Source organism: Lepidothrix coronata, unplaced genomic scaffold (genome assembly GCF_001604755.1).
Source record: "Lepidothrix coronata isolate B3197 unplaced genomic scaffold, Lepidothrix_coronata-1.0 Scaffold34, whole genome shotgun sequence".
In the NCBI taxonomy this organism is placed as follows: domain Eukaryota; kingdom Metazoa; phylum Chordata; class Aves; order Passeriformes; family Pipridae; genus Lepidothrix; species Lepidothrix coronata.
Window position 1 is genome coordinate 5,487,686 of NW_016690214.1, and position 18,606 is coordinate 5,506,291.

General features: G+C 42.7%; 1 protein-coding gene across 2 annotated transcripts in view; it reads right to left on the minus strand.

Annotated features, from left to right (window-relative positions):
- The window catches only part of ABCC3 (ATP binding cassette subfamily C member 3), a 48,040-nt gene that overhangs the window by 4,498 nt on the left and 24,936 nt on the right, over nt 1–18,606 (minus strand). For both annotated transcript variants that reach the window (XM_017811988.1, XM_017811989.1), the window contains 18 exons: nt 17,219–17,396; nt 16,332–16,493; nt 15,167–15,259; nt 13,625–13,828; nt 12,252–12,398; nt 11,759–11,846; nt 10,680–10,746; nt 9,635–9,761; nt 9,083–9,259; nt 8,074–8,241; nt 7,194–7,377; nt 6,164–6,269; nt 5,330–5,483; nt 3,763–3,970; nt 2,724–3,034; nt 1,787–1,986; nt 1,557–1,683; nt 528–629 (listed from right to left, as the gene is read on the minus strand). In XM_017811988.1, the coding sequence (XP_017667477.1) occupies nt 528–629; nt 1,557–1,683; nt 1,787–1,986; nt 2,724–3,034; nt 3,763–3,970; nt 5,330–5,483; nt 6,164–6,269; nt 7,194–7,377; nt 8,074–8,241; nt 9,083–9,259; nt 9,635–9,761; nt 10,680–10,746; nt 11,759–11,846; nt 12,252–12,398; nt 13,625–13,828; nt 15,167–15,259; nt 16,332–16,493; nt 17,219–17,396 (2,803 nt within the window). The remainder of the gene's footprint in view (nt 1–527; nt 630–1,556; nt 1,684–1,786; nt 1,987–2,723; nt 3,035–3,762; nt 3,971–5,329; nt 5,484–6,163; nt 6,270–7,193; nt 7,378–8,073; nt 8,242–9,082; nt 9,260–9,634; nt 9,762–10,679; nt 10,747–11,758; nt 11,847–12,251; nt 12,399–13,624; nt 13,829–15,166; nt 15,260–16,331; nt 16,494–17,218; nt 17,397–18,606) is intronic.

Here is an 18,606-nt window from a genome sequence, read left to right on the forward strand (position 1 = left end):
GCATAGCTCCATCTGCCACCTTCAAAAGCCTTTGGCAACAAAGGTAGATGATTGGATGCTTTTCCTGGATTAGCAGTACAGTGTTCCTAGAGATGTTCTTCTCTCATGGGAGGTGAGGACTGATTAAGTTGATTAAATAGAAATACTATTGAAAACACGTGTGAGGCCTGATAATTGTACTGGAGCTGTGCTCACTAGCAGGATCACAGCACCAATCATGCAGGTAAGACTGTGCATCAAACACTTCAAACCCAAAGGGACCAAGATTCTGATGTGAAACTTATCTCCTGTGCTAGCCACTCACAGCAGCAGAAAATGAGATGCTAAGCACAGGCTGCATGACAGCAATAATAATTTGGAGCTGTGATAGCATAAATTACAGTTCAGAGCGTGACATTTGTTCAGGTTAAATGATAACTCTCAGAGCAGGAACTGTCTCTCAGGAGCCTGAAGAAAGACCACATAAATGTGCGCATTAAAATTTCACCATGGTTGTTGCTGAGTACACTTGACCCTTGGCAGCTGACCTCTGTTTCAGTTTCTGAATACTCTTTTATTCTTTCCACAGCCACAATGTTAGTTTCAAGTTCAGAAGTCATTCGGACCATCCAATTCAGAGACAAGGTCACCTTGGAGAAGACAAGGAATAAAATATCACCCCCAGAGGAACAACAGATATACTACTAATAATAACAACAGCAACAATAACAACCACAACAACAATAACAGCAACAGCAGACACTGCTATTAAGACGTTTCTGGGAAATGGAATGGAAGGCTACAGAATACACAGTTTTGGGTTACACCCATCCAGTGATGAACTGGTCCCAGTTGTTCTAACTAGGACAGACGTGGATTCACATTCACATTACAAATGAAATAACTGCCTTTGTATTGATGTTAATACAGTTACTGGGACAAGGAGTCTACAGATTATCAGGTACTCATGTGGAGAAGCACATGCCTCCCACAATGATTTAACACATGGCCCTCTCAAAAAAAGTTGGTTGGCAGTCATTCCCCGAATCATGGGTCTCACCGGGAAACTCCCAGCAGCAATCCTGCACACTCATGGTATCTAAAATTCTTCTGGCAAGAGTGAGGCTATTAAGTCTGCTGAACTGTCCACAGCTTGGGTCAGTACAGTTTACCTTTTCTAATTATGAATCCGACTGATCTGCCTGTGATTGCCTGGACACACCAATATGCTACGTAGCAGGAATGATGCAGGACATGTTAAACCCCTGCTGCCCAAATGACCTGTTCTTGGTGGGTGCAACTGACACTTTCTGAGCTTCCTGTGTATCACTGCTGGGGATACTGGGGCGCAGAACAGCGTTGATGCTCTCTAAGTGCCCTGAAATCCTACTGCATGTGAGCTTGCTGATGATCTGCCAGCCTTCACTGTAACTCTCTAGTTTCCAGACATCCCACAACTCATTTTTGTTATTTCCTTATTAACTTCAGTGTTAACAAGCACTTAAATTATTGCTAATATATCCATATCATCTACAAAAATGCAAACCCACCAATGAGCAGAAAGCTGTAACATGTACCTGTAGCGCATAAGACACTGACAGTCCCACCAGGCCAGCATTCAGGCTGTTTCTACCAATCACAGCAAAAAGGGCAGCAAAAAGGACAATGCAGTTCCCCACGAACTCAACTCGAATGCCCAGCCACCTGGGGAGAAGGCAGATGTAAGCACAGTGGCAAAGGGTTGCTTGGACCAGTTTTGCAAACGCGGGATTGTCTAAGTGGAAACAAGAAATGATGTGCCTGTTACCTGTTTGATACTATCCCAGGGTAGTAACTCTTCTGATTTTCATCCACCTTCAGATCACTGATGTCTACGAAGGCCTTCACTCTCCTGTAGGCTCTGATGACACTGGCCCCTGACACCGTCTCTGAGAAGTGGGAGTAGATGGGAGATCTGCTCACGGACTCCAGGCGCTTCAGCTGGCGGGAGGTGGCGACGTAGAATCGCTGCCATTTTTCAGAGAAAATTGAAGGGTACGTGAAATACTGTCTCTTTTAACTAACAGTGAAGGATTTCTTAGTTTAAGGATTTAAAGGAGATTGTTACTAATGCACTTCAACCCTCTGAAATGTCTTCTATAATTAAGAAGAATTTCAAGAAAGCTATCTTTGTTTCTTTCCGCAACAGAGCACTGGGTAACTGCAATTTCTGTAGACTGTAAGCTGAATTTATTTATGTCCCTTTAAATTTAGCTAATATAACCTAACAAAATGGATCCATCTGTAGAAGCCTTATTTTCCAAGAAAACAAAATGTGCATTTGCACCTCCATTATCATGTCTCTATTCACAGTCTATAAAATACACCTCATTTTCACTCAGAAATCAATACAATCGTTGCTTTCTATTTTTGACATTCTACCTCCTCACCACCTTAAAAAATTGTCAGTATGTCAAATATATTCACACTTTAATATACTGATACGCATTGCAGCTCTGTCTCTAGCAGTAGGCTTACTTTTTAATACTTAAAAGCTAGAAAAGGTTATGCCTATTTATTTCATGACCACATCTCATGGAACATTTCTTTTTCTGAGAGAAGTAAAATCATGTTTTATTTACATAAACATGTAGCTCCTCCAGATATTTCAATTTCCCCCCAAATTAATGTTTTTTTTTTTTTTGCTAACAAAACAAAAGGAATGGAATAAGGTTACAATGGTGGTCAGATATTTTTCCAGTTACCTGAACAAAGAAGTACAGAATTGCGAGTGGAACTATAACCACGGCGAAGAGCGGAGTGCTCGCTATAATTACAATCATGGTGGACACGGAGGTGAAGAACGTCCCGAGGAACATCAGGATGGTTGGCGGGATGACCTCATCGATCACGTAGATGTCCTTGGAGAAGCGGTTGATGATGCGGCCGGTCGGGGTGGTGTCGTAGAAGGACTGGGGGGTGTGAAATTTGTTCTCCAGCAGCGCAGCGTGGAGCGTCCGGGCGGCGTTGATGCCTCCCATGGCCAGCGTGAAGGAGCAGATCAGCACTAGGAGCCCTGGTGGGTGAGGAGGAGACGTGTTAATCCAGGAACATGATGTTCCCAATTCCCAGCTCCTTGATTCTTGGCTGCTACTGTTGAGCTTGAAGCTTTTTTTGCTTTACTGTATTCCCTGTCCACCCTTCTCTTACCGTGCACATCAGCACTACGGCATTGCTGCCTAAGGCACAGGAACACATCCCGCAGGATTTCACCATCCTGTCTATGTAAAACAGGCACACAACCATCCTCCCTCTCCTTTCCACAAGCCTCCATAAACTCCTAATACTACAACTACACCAAATATTTTCATGTTTTCTCTCCAACTTACCTCTCTAAAGCTTCCATGTCACCTGTTCAACCCCCTCTGAGGGCTTCACAACAAAATTAAGCACTGGGCTGAGCTCAGACTTTGCAGCGCCAGGTTACATTACCTCCCTTGCTTAGGATAGGACTTTAAAGATGATCTAGTTCCAACCTCCCTGCCATGGGCAGGGACACCTTCCACTAGACAGGTTGCTCCAAGTCCCATCCAACCTGGCCTTGAATGCTTCCAGGGATGGGGCAGCCACAGTTTCTCTGGGCAACCTGTGCCAGGGCCTCACCACCTTCACAGTAAATGATTTCTTTCTAATATCTGATATAAATCTATTCTCCTTTTGGACCACTGGCAACTGGTGCCATGGCTTTTCTGCCTAATTTCTCTTCCCTAACCATTGAGACATCATGATTTTATCTGCTCTCACCTTGCAAGAGGCCCAAGGCAGCATAGACTCCGATTCTCATGGCTGTGTTGTGCTGAGTCCCATTTACCACTGGCTCGTTGGTCCAGTCACTGAGCCACACGTTGGCCCCGATGGAAGCAGCATTTTGACAGCAATACAGGAAACATATTGCTAAAGAAAGGACAGGGTTGACAGCCTTCATGTATTGCCAGAACACTGATAGCTTCACCTGCAAAATCACACACCAAAAGCTGGTTTGTACAGCTCACAAAAGCAGGAGTTTAGAGAGAATCAAGAGGAAAAAAAGATTCTTTGTCAGGGGAACTGCTGAGTTCAAAACTGCCCAAGCTTTAACACACCACAGAGAACAGTTCATCTGCCCGAGCTCCACGTCAGGATGATGACTTTGAGAACAAGCCAGAAACTTCTCTGAAATACTCTTCTCCTCCTTGTTGAGGAACTGTATTTCATTAGTTTCGTGGGGCTTTAGTTTTTAAGACTATGCCAGAGGGGGGAAGAAAAGGGAAAGAAAAGAGGCTGATCAAATAGCAGCAAAGGACGGGTAACAAGAACAGAAGCCAAGTTTTTCACGCAAAAGAAGCAACTTGGCAGGCTATCGTGCTCAGGACTACTTTAAATGGCCTATTTCAGGAAAAGTGCTGAATATGCCTCCATTCTGTGTCTTCACAGCAACTTAAATGAGGTACCAAATGCTGGTGCACTCCAGCAGGAATATAAACAGATGATGCTTGTGGCAAAGAGTAAGGGTGCTGTCTCAAAGGTAGTTCAAAAAGGCAGAGAAGCCAAAAGAGATAGATTCAGGAAAAAACATAGGCTTTAAAAAAAAGTATAAAAAGGAATAATTTAAAAAAAAAGTGCTGTTGATTAGGGACTTTGAAAGCTAAAACAATCCACAGAAAAAATTAATTACATATCTGTACCATGGACCAGTAGATCAGACTAAACAGGACACACTGAGCCATCTGAAGTGGAGGGAAGGGGCTTTCTTTAAGCAAACCTCCTTGTTCCTCTTCCTTCTGCTGCTCCTTTATGTCCCTTTCTTTTACTTTTGTGTTCCCATCTTCTCTTTTTCCCTGTCCCCGTTTCACTCCCTGGCCCTGCTCAGGAGGAATACAGCCCCTTTGTACCTATAAGCACAAAATGCTCTCGGAAGGGGGTGGCAGGTATTTAGGCAGAGCAGACCCTCTGGCACCCAGCAGGCAGCTGGCTCGTGTAACCCACCGCTGCAGCTGGGCCCAGCAGCAGCCAAACAGTTTAAAAACCAACAGTGCTGAAAGCTCTGCAAGGCAAAGGCAGGGACGGTATCAAGTGACTGTGACGGGAGCTGGAAGGGATTTTTTCTTTCTTTCTTTCTTTTTTTTTTTCCCGTAAGTATATAGCTCTTGCTGGGTGCCAAAACCTCTGCCAAAATCCTAAATCTGAATGATCGGTGGCCACCAGATTAAGGCCTAAAGCCTGCAGTCGTGATTTATACAACACATTTAACAGAACTGGATCAAATGTTAAAATAAAAATGATTCTTTTTCAAACAGAAATGTAGCAAAAGGGGGGGGGAATCAAACCATACCGTGCCTGTTTCAGTGGTTTCAGCCTGAATAAGTTTCTCGTTAGCATTTTTTCTTGGCAGAGGAGGCTCTGCTGGCTTCTTCTCACAGACTCTTCGTTTCGTTGACATTTTGTTGGGACATTCTCCTCCCTCAGAAGACACTACACTAAGTTGCCTGGTTAAAACAAAAGAGTCATTAGGAGAAAAAGGGCATATTGAGGCAGTGCTGAGGCATGACTGGGATGCAGGGGATTGGACTTATTCCCAGCCCTTCCACTGAGTTCCCATGCCAGCCTCGCTCACAGATGTGGGTGCTTGTACCACCCCTCTGGATGTTCAGTGATGTCAGAAATACAGCATCTAAGAATGGCTGTGGCAGGACCTGGGCTCTTTGGGAAAGGCCTTTAGAGGCTTCATGGCAAGGCAGACATTTCAAGCTAAACCCTGAGCTTCTCTGTTTGCATATCAAAAGTAGCTGGACAGATCTACGGGTACGGTTATAAAAAATTCTAAAGATTTCTAAGATTCCCAAGGGAAAGGTGAAATGCAAAGGGTTTATTTATAGCATAACTGGCAGCAGTTTAGTGTTGAGTAGGTAAATACATACAGCAGTGTTACCTGAGAACCAGAGAGCCACCTAAAGAAATTGGTTCAGTTCAGATTCAAAAGAGGATTGCAGGAATAGATGTTTGATCTCCTTTCACATTTTCTTTTCAAAAGGACACTAAACCAATGTATTTGTAAGAGGAAACTAAGCAAACTGAAGGCCAGATGGAGAAGGAGTATGTGATATAACATCTTTCAGATGTGTTTCACCCCAGACAGAGATTAGAAACACATGAACCTCATGTTTACCTAAGGAACTGTTTGCGGACCTCGTTGGTCACTGGTTCATTATCTGCCAGGTCGGTGTGGATGCTGAGGGTGTCTTCAGCCAGCAGGACTTCTTCCTCCTCCAGCACTGCAAGACAAGATCACACCTCAGATTTTCTGCCCCATAAAGCAGAAAGCACAGGAAAAGGTGGCTATGCAAAGCAAGAGTCATGAAAAACAATACCACAGCAGGAAAATCATAGTGCATAAAATCCCCCCTGGTTTTACTTCTGTGCATCGCTTCTCTGAATATAATTGCGAAGATCTTGTGAGGCAGGTTGGCTGCCAAACACATTTACATCACATTCCTTTAACACATCAGAATGTCAGGCAATAGTGTCAGAGTTGGTTTCAGCTAAATTCACTTATAAAGTGTGTTCTAGGCATGATCTGGGGCTGGGGGAGTCACGTCAGGAGCTCCTGCAAGCCCCTGCTGCTGCTGGAAGATGTCGTGCGTGTTCCCCTCTGCCTGGCTGGAGAGCAGCAGGGCTGCAATCAAAGAGCGTGGGAACACTGTCACACAGGGGAAACATTTACCAAAATGCTTTAATCTTGTACCATTTTGTCAGAATCAAATCTAGCTGAAAAGTAAGCCAAGATTAAAATGTCGTTTGAACTTTGCTACATGAAAAAAAAAAAGAAAACAACCACAGATAAAGAGAAAACACACCAGACTCTGGGTAGCCCCTTTGATAGCAAGGCTGGGTTTTTTTTGGCTACTTTGTTTTCCTGATGAGTTTGGCCTTGCTAATTGTAAAATAAATTGCCGAGTTTAAAATAATTTCTACCATAAGAGTTGATTTTCTTCTAGGACAAACCACATGGAATTTTGAAAGGAATTTTTGAAAACATTTCTCAATAACACAGACCTGGCCACAGACAATAATTTTCACGGTAGTGCAGAAAGGCAAATGCAAGGTTGTCATGAAGACCCAGGGGGCACTTTACAAAGAAAATATCTGTAATCTTGTTGACAGAAAAAGACATGTTTTAAGAAAAAACAATACTGTACTTGTTGGTTCATCCTCTTCAATGTTTTCATCCAGTGCATAATTTCGCAGGAATTCTGCAAAGGCCTTGTTTTGTTTCAGAAGGTCTTGGTAAGATCCCATTTCAGAGATTTTGCCATCTACCAGGACAACTATATGGTCTACTTGAGGTAGGAAGCTGATGCCATGAGTCACCAGAATTCGTGTCTGGATAGGGAAAAAACCCACAAATCTTTCAGTTGTCACTGTGGGGACTAACACTACTTAGCAAGCCAAATACTACCAAATTTTTCGGACAGGGAGTGAGTTATTGTATCAAAGATGAAATGCCCGTGGAAATAACACTGTCATCATTAGCCAGATGAGCTTGGAAATACGTACATGAACTCACTATGGTCCTGCTGCTGATACAACCATAGAGGGAATTAAACCCTCTGTGTTGATTTTCTTTGCAACCCTTCCCTTTTGAGCTCTGAGATAATCAAAGAAGACCATAACAGGAGCAGAAGGTGCAGCAAAGCAACTGCAGTGTGGTTGCATGTTGCCAAAGGCCTCTAACATCAGTACCTGGTACACCTTCCTCCCCGCACACCTCCCAGTAACAACAAGCAACACTGCCAACCTGTGCAAGTTTCTGCAAATGCCTTGTTTTTGGAGATCTCACAGCAGGGATTTTAAAAGACAGAGCTGGCTTCTGCCTCTGCATGTGCTGACCAGATCATATAATTTCTGGGCATGCATAAGCTCATCATATTATGACAAAAGGTGTCTCCGTTGCCAGCTACAGGCAGAAATTCAGGAACGAGCTGGCACCCAAGCCTCGGTGGTGAAACAGCTTTCCTGTTACCCACCAGTGTTGCCGAGCTCGTGTGCAGTTTTAAGAGGATCTAAATGCCAGCTTACTTTTCCTTTGAGCACCCCATCTGGACCGATGACTTTGTCGAAGATGTGCTTTGCGACGTGCGAGTCCACAGCAGACAGGGGATCATCTAACAGGTAAATGTCAGAGCCGCTGTACACGGCACGGGCGAGGCTCACGCGCTGCCTCTGCCCACCTGACAGGTTGATGCCCTGAAGGGAGAGAGAGAGGAGAGAACAAAACACATCACACAACAACAGCTCTGACTTTTCATGGCTCTCACCCAGCCTCAACACTCGGATGCTAAATTGAAACATGAGGCGCTGAAGAGAATAACCCGCCCAGAGACAGGAACACAACGCCTCTAGATCTGTTTGTTCACTGCCAAACTTCCACTCACTCAGCAATCTGGAGACACAGTGAGGCTCTTTTTAATAAGCTCCTGAAGGGAGCTGTTAAAACATAGAACTACATAAAAAGGAAAACCGTCAACCGGGATGTAAAATGTAAATTTCAAAGCAGGGCTGTGGCACCTGGAACATCTTTCACATCTCTCATCCTGCATATAAATCCACATCTCCACCCCATTTCATGAAATCTAGCTCAAACTTAGTGGCCTGTGAAAAAAAGAATATCTCTGTTGTTAATCACAGATGTAACAGTTCCTCATTAAAATGTGTTAAGGGATGATCATATCATTTTTTCACTTGAAGCACAACCATATGTTCCCTCCCTTTTTATTCCTACAGGAGAAGGAAGGTCTTTACTTATTCTGGGCAGATGCACCTTTACAATTGCACAACAATGGAGGGTGCTCTGATCTTCCAGGGCTAGATATGAAATTCTGCATCATAATACAAGCACACGCCTACAGTTAGGAACAAGTTTAAGTCCAACTGCCTTCCACAGAACTGCCCTGCATGTTTTGGTGCTGACTGCAGCAGGGATGCCATTGTAAAGATCAAACCAAAGCAAGTGCTGACTTTTCAGCATTCTCTCTTTAGCTAGACCAGGAATCACCAAGCAGGTCTGACTTGAAAAGGAAATAATTACCTTCTCTCCTATCTCAGTCTGATCTCCTCCTGGCAGCACTTCCAGGTCAGTTTTTAAAGCACAGGCCTCCAGGGTATTTTGGTATTTTTCCTCATTAGGAGCTTGGCCAAACAAAATGTTATCCTTCAGCGTGGCGTTCTGGATCCAGGCTTGTTGAGGCACATAAGCAACAGAACCCTAGAACAAGGAGGGAGAAAGGAAACCTCTGACTTTAACAAGCAGCAGTTCATGCTTACAGCTCTGATTGAGATCTGCAGCACACATATGGCTCCTGGTTCACACACATTCACATTATACATATATGTGTGCTAATTGCTAATGTACAGTCGATCAAATAAGGAAAGTAAAGTTCATATAAAACCCAACTGAACAGGTGTGGGTAAAACTCAGACACACAGACAAGCTGCCAGAGGAACAACCAGAATTCCCTCTGCAACCTGACGTTCATTCTAAGCAAGGGCAGGCATAAGTAGCACCGTCATTATATGGGATTGTAAACCGTCATTATATGGGATTATACCGTCATTAAATGGGATTGTAAACAATACCAACCTTCACAGCCACTTCTCCTTCCAGCTTTTCCATTTCACCCAGGAGAGCAGACACCAGAGAAGACTTCCCACAGCCAACATGGCCAACAATGGCAACCAAAGCACCACTGGGGACCAACATATTTATACTGTGGAGGAAACAGGCTGGAAATTAATTAAACATTAGTTTACTAAAGGCATCAGGGGTCTTTAAAGCAGGGCTGAAATACACAGTGACAAATCAGCCTGACCTCAGCCTGACTGGATATAGAAAGCATAGCTTGGTCACTGGTCTTCTCCTCCCTTTCTCGTGTACTGTAACCAGAACTGTAGGAGCAAATGGAAACCCAGCATTAATCTATCTTGATTGTTCCTAAAGCAGTAGGATTCGTAACAAGCCTTCTAAGACCCTCTGCTGTGTCCTATCAGTCCATCAGCAAGTCACACTGGGTTCATAAGCAGTTTGAAAGAAGATAATCTTCCAGAAGTATCTTGGGTTTTTAATTTTAAAACCAAGAGCAATTGTAAGGAAGTAGTGAGTGAACACATCCCATCTAAAAATGTTCAAACCACTTTAGAACTGTATTACCAGTGCTAGTAAGTAGGGTTCAAACTGACACCAAAAAACCAGGACTTCCCAGTTAAATTCCTTTACTGTTTTCCCCACTATGTTCCTAAAGGTACTGCTTTAGATCCTGGTGAACTAATAAGGAAATGAGTGATGGACAGAGTCTCTTTGCCATCAAAGTGCCTTTCACTAATGAAATCAATATAAATTGCTGTTTGCACAGATCATGGTGCATAACATAAGGAAACATATGCTTCCAGGCAAATTTTGTTTGTATTCATTCAAATAGGCAAATGAGCAAAACAAGCACCCCCCCACACTCTGGAGGCGGCCCATCCACCACCACAGGGATGAGTCTGCCACAAGAGATGCACATATGTGATGTGTGGTTTTTACTAGACATCGTTCAAAATAGACCTCCCAGAAGCCAGAAACCAGGTAGATGTTGCATTGCAATTGCACAAAAAAAAAAAAAAAAACAAAAAAAAAACCAGCTTACTCTTTCAAAGTTGGCTTAAGCTCCTTTCCCCAGCTGAACGTGGCATTTGTTACACTGATGGCATTGCCTGTGTGACAAAAACACAACAACAGAGGAGGCAGGAAATGTGTTACTCGGAACAGCACGACTGAGAGACGGGCAGACAGAGGGATCTTTATTTACGGGTGTTTCACATACACTGCACTTCCCTTTTCTGCTGGCATGGGAAGAACAGTCTCATGCCTGTGGGTCACAAGACAGGCTTGTTCAGAGTGAAAATAACCAACTGCAGCTTAAGCTATAGACTGTGAGTTAACAGACCTATGGAGCTGAAAAGCTGCCCTGCCTCACCCTGCCATGGGGAGGCTGGTCCCAGCATGTGCTCCTCAGCATCCCCCTGCAACTGAGCACAACTTTGCTTCAGAAACCACTTTCAAGTCACTAGGAGGTCACTGCATGCTGTTGACTTTGATGCATCAGATTAAACTTGACTCTGTGCAGCTTTTTGCTTGCCACACTAACAAGTCATAGATCCACAGGCTTTCTTTACTTCCTGGTGGGGTGGTACAGAACAGTAATTTCATGACAGACACCCAGCCATTCCTCCTCCTCTGTCTGTGGCATCACATGCAACATAAAGTTTCAAGCTATAGTGTCACCAAAGTGATGAAACACTTTTGTTTGAGGCCTTCTGGCTCGCTCAATTGTTTTGGGATACTGTTTCCAACATAAGAAATCAAAACTGTGAACAAAGCTCTTGAGCACTTGTGTAGTGTGAAAGCTTTGAACAAGCCTTGCTGTTCCTAGTCAGTGGATGCCCTTCATATTCAGTGCTGTGAGCATCCAGCACATTGCAGATGCAAACTCAGGCCTAACAAGCTCAAAGTTTAAAAATATTGCCAGAAACTTTTCTTATTTCCACGTAGCCTGAACACTAAACACGTACTTTTCAAAGCAGCAGCTTCCTCGTTTGCTTTTTTTTTAACCCAAGATTACTATTGTTATTTTCTTTTTGCCTTTTTTCATAACTCCACCAGTCCAAAACAGATATAAGATGCTGTTGTATTAGCTTCATTAAAAAAAAACACCGATGTCTTTACCTGGTGAAATCACCTTTGTTTCCACACAATTTGGATCAAGTTCATCATGACTCAGGAACTGCTGAATTCTCTTTAGGGAAACACTTGTCTAAGAAAAGAGCGTGGTGTTATTTTATTATTCTTTTAATGAGAATTTAATGCTCTTACTACTGAAAAAGAAAGCATGCACAATGGCTTAAGCCTTCCCCCCATGGGCTTCCTGAACAGTGACTCATTCTTTCCCTGCAATCACTTTATGCTGAAATCCGAGCTTTTAACCTCAAAATTTCTCAGACCAAGCTGAGTTTATCTGAGTGAAGCAAAATTCACACAGACAGGCTTACTCAGATGATGTCAGGCTTTCCAAGACAGGGCAGCAGTAGAGAAAGGGTATTAAAAAGAAAACCAGCTAACAGGCAGATGCAAAGGATCTCTGCATTCCAGAAATCAGAGGCACGTGGGGTTCTTTCTGTTCGAGTTGTTCGGGACAACCCACGCACCCGCCCCTCCTTACCTGTGCAATATTGCTAATGACTTGTGGAAGCATATTGAGGGGAAACTTCAAGATATTGAACAAGGAGAGGGAGACAAAAGCCTTTTCTGCATCCAGGATATTCTTCTCATCCACTGAGACATAGACGGCAAATGTCGTCAGCGCTACCTGAAAGCCAGAAAGGGAGTTTACTGTGACACGTGTGTTATATTCTGACATTTTAAAAAGCACTCAGGCCTGATGGGCATCTTGGAAATAAAGGTATCAACCACAGAACTCCTTGTTTCTGACCTTTTCAATACGCTTTAAGAATGACAAGTCATTTGGACAAGTTGGTACAAAAAAGGGCACGCGGAATGAAATAACTTTGAGATTACTAATGGTTATGCTGAGTTGAACTAAGAGATTCAAGAGGTGAACTACAGAACTTGGGTAAATGAAAAGGAAAAGCTGTTATCAGGCTGTGGTTTGGCTGCTTTTCACACTCCACCCAACCAAATTTTCCCATTGTAAACTGCAGGCTAAGCAAACAACCTCCACTAATCAATAGAAAAGGGAGTAAAATGCAAGCTATTTGTTGGTTTGCTGTATGACAGGGACCATCCACTGTGGAAGGACCATCCCACGCATTAAACTAGTGGTGAGCAGGAACTGGAATGTGTATTGAAGGAAGTGCATTAACTTTAAGGAACCGTGAAAGGGGCAGGATCTCAAGGCTGTTCAGGACATTTCTGCAGGGTCAGGTCTTTGATCTCGAGAATAGTTGGCTATGAATATTTTTGATCAAGGACTTATCTGAATGGTTTTATTCACCAAAACCTTTGCTGCAAAAGGGAGCAAAGTGCAATGAAGTGGAAAATAGAGGGAAAGACAAAACTGAGGAAAAAGCATTTCAGAATTGGCAAGGTATCATTTGGGCTTTAGTTTTTACATTAAATCAATCTCTTTTTTAGGTTGTAGAATAATTTGACAACTTCCTCTCCCACTAAAACAAGGAGAGCACTGTAACACGAAGGTAGAAACGAGAGCTAAAGACAGACGTTGTCCTGACTGACTCAATTAAAATTTCCTTTGCTATTTTTGCTATTCACAGATGTCTCTGAGGCTTCAAATTCCAGTTTCAATTTGTTATGGGAAGTACTTTGAAGTGGTTGGAAATTCTCCTGAGACAGCTATTCCCAGCTTCCACTGGCAGGCTCTATCACAAAATACTTTAATACCGATTAACGAAAAGGCTCTCGAGAACAGGGAACTCTGATTCAAGGCATGCGAATCATTTTTTCGAAAAAGTATTTACATTTTATTCCTATGTACATTTAGCAGGCAGAAAGCCTCACACTTATCCTTCAAGGATGTGCTTGCACGGCTTAGAGAGTCATGCAAATTCAATTTACCAGGAACGGGGCGCTGATCCAGGCAAAGGTGGACAAAGAATTGAGATAAGCAGATTTTTTCAAAACTTGCAGCTCATTCTTCCGTATCTCCAGGACCTTTTGTGAAAAAGATGGTTCCCAAGCGTACAGCTTCAGCACCTTGATGCCACCCAGGATCTCGTTCATTAATTTAATGCGGGAGTCTTTATATCGCATTTGCTCCACCTGGGTTATTGGTAAACACAGGAGACAGAGTGTCACAGCAAGGGCCAGAAGAGAGCTTTCAACATATGTCTCACAGCTGTGCTGGTCCTTGGGCTATTTCTAAAGAGGATGCAAAAGGTGATCACAGAAAGCCAGACTGTTATCAGTGAGCTTCTTGTGCAAGTCAATACTGACAAAGAAACCAGAAATCAAAGAAACTGCCTGGAAAGCAGAGTACAAAAGCTTTCCACTCATCTTCACTCTGAGGGGCTACATTTTTAAACCATTTTAAGATTCAGGCACTTCACAAAAATACCACCCTGCTACTTCCTTTGATTTCTTTAGATTTTTTTTCCTGATATGCACAGTTGTATTTCTTATGGCATCCGTTGAAAACTGTGGTTACTCCTAGTTGTTTTCTTCCTGTATATTAGAATACAGTGCTTCATTCAGTTCTTAAAAAAATAAAATTCCTGCTCAACTGTATAGACAAAATTCATACACATACGCACAGAAAAATATGCAGCTCTGAGCATCTCACAGTGTGCAAGGGAGAAAAGGAATGTTAATCTCTTGATGTCAGCATCAAGAGATTCAATGGTAAGTCTGTATGTCTCTTTAAGCATGTATTAATACCCCTCTGTTACTAAGGCTGTGCTTAAATGTCATGATTCATATTCATTTTCCAGCTCTTACCTTTTTCACATCAATAGTTTGATTTTTTGTTTTGGGGTTTTTTTTTAAATCTTCCAAACAGTCACTGACAGGCTGCACAGCACAAGCCATTTATGAGATTTTTTCTAGCACAAAGCCAGAGGGCACTGTTATATTGGTATTTTTCAGACTTCCTTGACTAGAGACAACTAAGACTACAAAGAAAGGAATAAAAGAGCCTTTTACCTTAAGCTAATAAATGAAATTTGGCCCAGCTCAGTAGCAGTGAATGTCAACACTGGCTATTAGCATAAAACCCAAGCTGCCAGGTTTCGCTCCCATCTCTGAAAACATTCATTTGCAGCTTAAAGAACAGCATTTATTTCAGTGCCTTTCTCCAGATACTCCTAGAGGCAGATACCAGGTGAAAGGATATGGAGACAAGGAAATCTCTTGCTAATCCCAAAAGCTGCTCCAGGAGTAGGAAGATCCACTGCCTCAATGCCACACCTTTCCCCTAAATAGCATTCAATTTACTATGGAAAAAACATCTAAGAGGATACGGTTATTAAATATATCAGTATAATAATCTTACTCATAAGTAAATTGGTGCAAATGGCATCTTATTAACAACCTCTGATACCTTCATTTCTCATAGCACAGCTGCCAATTCAGACAATGTTACCTTTTCTGCTGGTACCTTACCTGGAATGCTCTGGTTTTCATTGCTATTGCAGCGTTAAATGGGATAAGTAAGACCATCACAGCGACTCCAGCCAGCACAGAAGGCCCTAAAGCCTTGAATTTAAAGAGAAAAGGTAAGCTGTTGTTGTTGTTGTACCCGAGTGCTGCTGTTCCCTATGGTCAGCATTAAAACAACAGTAGGTTATAGAAACAGAAATTACAGAGACGAGTTGAACTTCTCCCAGTGAAGTGTTCTGATTCCACAGAACAACTGTGAAGAGGTGACAGAAAAATTCACTTTGAATTATTATTATGCTGGTATTGGTGATAACAGAGTGCTCTGTGATTTACCTGCTAAGTTTCTCCCACTGGCAGGGGGGGAAATAATTTTGAACTAATGCACATACAAAGCAAATGTAAAAAGGGAACAAATAAGCCACAGAGAAGGAATTTTTTCCCTTGACTGCTCTCTGACCAAGGGAACTGTAATTACTGAATTAACCCAGTACCCCCAGTGTGAGTACATGCATACAAACTGCTGCCTGCTAGAGCTCAGCTTCCAGTGGAGCAGTAATTCATAAAGCTGCTGCAACTTAATGACTTTCGAGTCTAAATCAATATAAGTTAAGTTGTTGCTACTGTTTTATGCAGTAAAAGAGATTAATTGCACAGAAACATTTTAAGGCTGAAAGTCAGTGCTCAAAGCAAACCTGGAATAAACCTGAAACAACGTCACTGTAGCAAAGGAAAAATTATGGTTATTCCAGGTGAAATTTGTTTCACATTGATTTGCACAAAACTTTATGTAGCAGGATATAATCTTTACACATGGTTTACATCTCCTGTGTCCAGGTTTTTCGTTTGGTTTGATCTTTAGACCACTTCCTTAAAGCTCTCACATTTGTATCAACTACTGGGAACACTGTGATGAGTCCAAGATAGATCCCTTGAAAACATGGTAGGGGCAAAAAGGACATAAAGGCCATCTCCTGCTTCAAATGCCCTATCTTGCCTACCAGCTGAAGAAAATAATTAAGACACTAATTGAGGGTGTGCAGCAGTAAAAGCTATTTTACTACAGGACAATAAGTTTCTAAAAAAGCAGTGGAGGGTCAAAATCACACACACAAAAAAAGCTTCCACATAATTTAGATGAATTGCAAAAAAAATGTGACAATGTCTGTACCTCCCAGAGGAAATACAAAGCCAGAAATATCTGGAGTGGTGCAGACCACAACATGTTCAGGAAAGTCACCAGGTCCATGAAACGCTGGGCATCCACCGACATCAAGTTGACAATTTCTCCCACAGTAGACGAGCGCTTCGCCGAGTTTGTGATGGCTAAGGACTGAGAAGGAAGAGAGGTTCAGTGGATTCACAGTCTTGACAGACATGGAGAAACACAGAGAAGAAATCCTCAATTATTAGCAAAACAAAACACACCCCTACTCTACATCAATTCAAGACTTCATGAAGTGCTTTGCTTGTGAGCATCTCTATTTCAAGTAGTATGTAGCATTCCAAAGAAAACCCAGCTGGACCTAATACACTCATAGCAAAAACATGCTATTCTCCTGGATCTCTCTTCCAAATTATAGAATGGCTTGTGTTGGAAGGGACCTTAAAGATCACCTTGTTCCAGCCCTCTGCCATGGGCAGGGACACCTTCCACTATCCCAGGTGGATCCAAACCCCGTCCAACCTGGCCTTGGACACTTCCAGGGATGGGGCAGCCACAGCTTCTCTGGGCAACCTGTGCCAGGGCCTAACCATCCTCACAGGGAAGAATTTCTTCCTAATACTTAATCTAAATCTCTACTTTTTCAGCATTTAAAGTGAACCTGTGGTATATCTGGTGACCTACCAGTACACCCACATTAAGGTGCTGATCGCTAGAAAATTCTGTAAAGTACGACAGAGGGACTCCTAAAAACTTACCAAAACACCAATGTTTTACATTCCAGGAGGCTGTTCTTCTTCAATATGCCTCATCTTCCTTAACTGTGTGAGAACTCAGGCCACTTTCTCGGCTATACACTGGTGTTTCAGCACATGAAATGCCTCCAGTCTTACCTTTCGGTATATCACTCCAGTGATCCCAGTCCTCAGCCTCAACCCAGTAACAAAGCAGTACTGGAAATGCTGGTGAAGTATGAGTGTCTGCAGCACAGCACAGACAAACATCAAAGCCGCAATCAAAAATCCCCACCAGGCTGGGGCATCTTTGTTCTTGATGAAGCCAATTAATACACTGTTTTTCAGTAGATTGGGGAAGGAAAAGGAAAAAGAAACAGAATTAAAAAACCATGCAGCAAGTTTAATGGGACATAACACAGCTTCTCCCAACTACAGCATCCTGCCACATCCTCTCTCTAACCACAAAAAGCAAACAGCTCTGCAGGACACAAGCTGAGTTATGGCTTCAGTCAAACAACATTGCAAAGATCCAGCAGCAAAACCTTAAGCTCTGCCAGTGAGAAAGTCCATTTGCAAATGAGCCTGAAAATGAAATATGAGGAGAAACTCTTGGTTTCCCCTGAGATCTAGAGTTTAAACACTCGGCCCACTGTCTGAGCTCTGTCAGGCAGCCCTCCAGGGCAGGAGGTGAATGATAGGACAGAGTAGGGCAGTGCAGCAGAGCAGGCAAAACCAGCTTCTTACCCAAATCCTCTTCAACCAGCCTGAGTGCTTCTGCCTGGGGTGTTTTCCCACAAAAAAAAAGCTAGATTAAAAGACATCCTCCTGGATGGATGCATAAAGAGTTCTTCACTCCTACTTTTTTTTTTTTTTTCTGTAAAATGGTAGTCCCATTAAACTGGCTGCAGCATCTTTTATTGACAAGCCATTTCTTGCTCCTCACAGCTGCTCTTGCTGCTGACCTGCACACTGACATAGAGCAAACGGGCAGAGCAAGATATGGCAATGTCAAAAATCACATTTGTGATTTCAGCCTACTAACCAGAGCACTGAATTGTCAAAATATGGGAGGAACAGAGATTTACCTCCATGGTTCAAATAACCAGCAGGGAAAAAGTATACCTGGAAACTAAAAATAAGGCCCCAAAGCCTTATGGTAGAAGCATGAGATTGCTACATCTTTCTTCTTCCAGTCCAGAGAGATTTTCCTTCTGCACTACTCCAGTCAGTGGACAGCCTCAGGAAAATGTCTTCCTTGCAGCCCCAGTATGGGATTTATCAATTTTTTTTAAAACAGGAAACTATCTTACATGCAACCTGCCATCCAGCCATGGCTTTTTCATCTTCTCTTACCACCAGAAGGGCATTTTCCCAGACTGCAGGAATTTAGACTTGAGAAGAAATTCCCCATAATATGTCTAGAGATATCACTGACAACATATCCAGAAATTTATGCAAATTTCAGAAATTCCCAGAATAGTTTATACTTAATGTGTTCTCAGAAGGAAGCCAGCTGCCTCCTCTTCACTGAGGTCTCTGGAAGA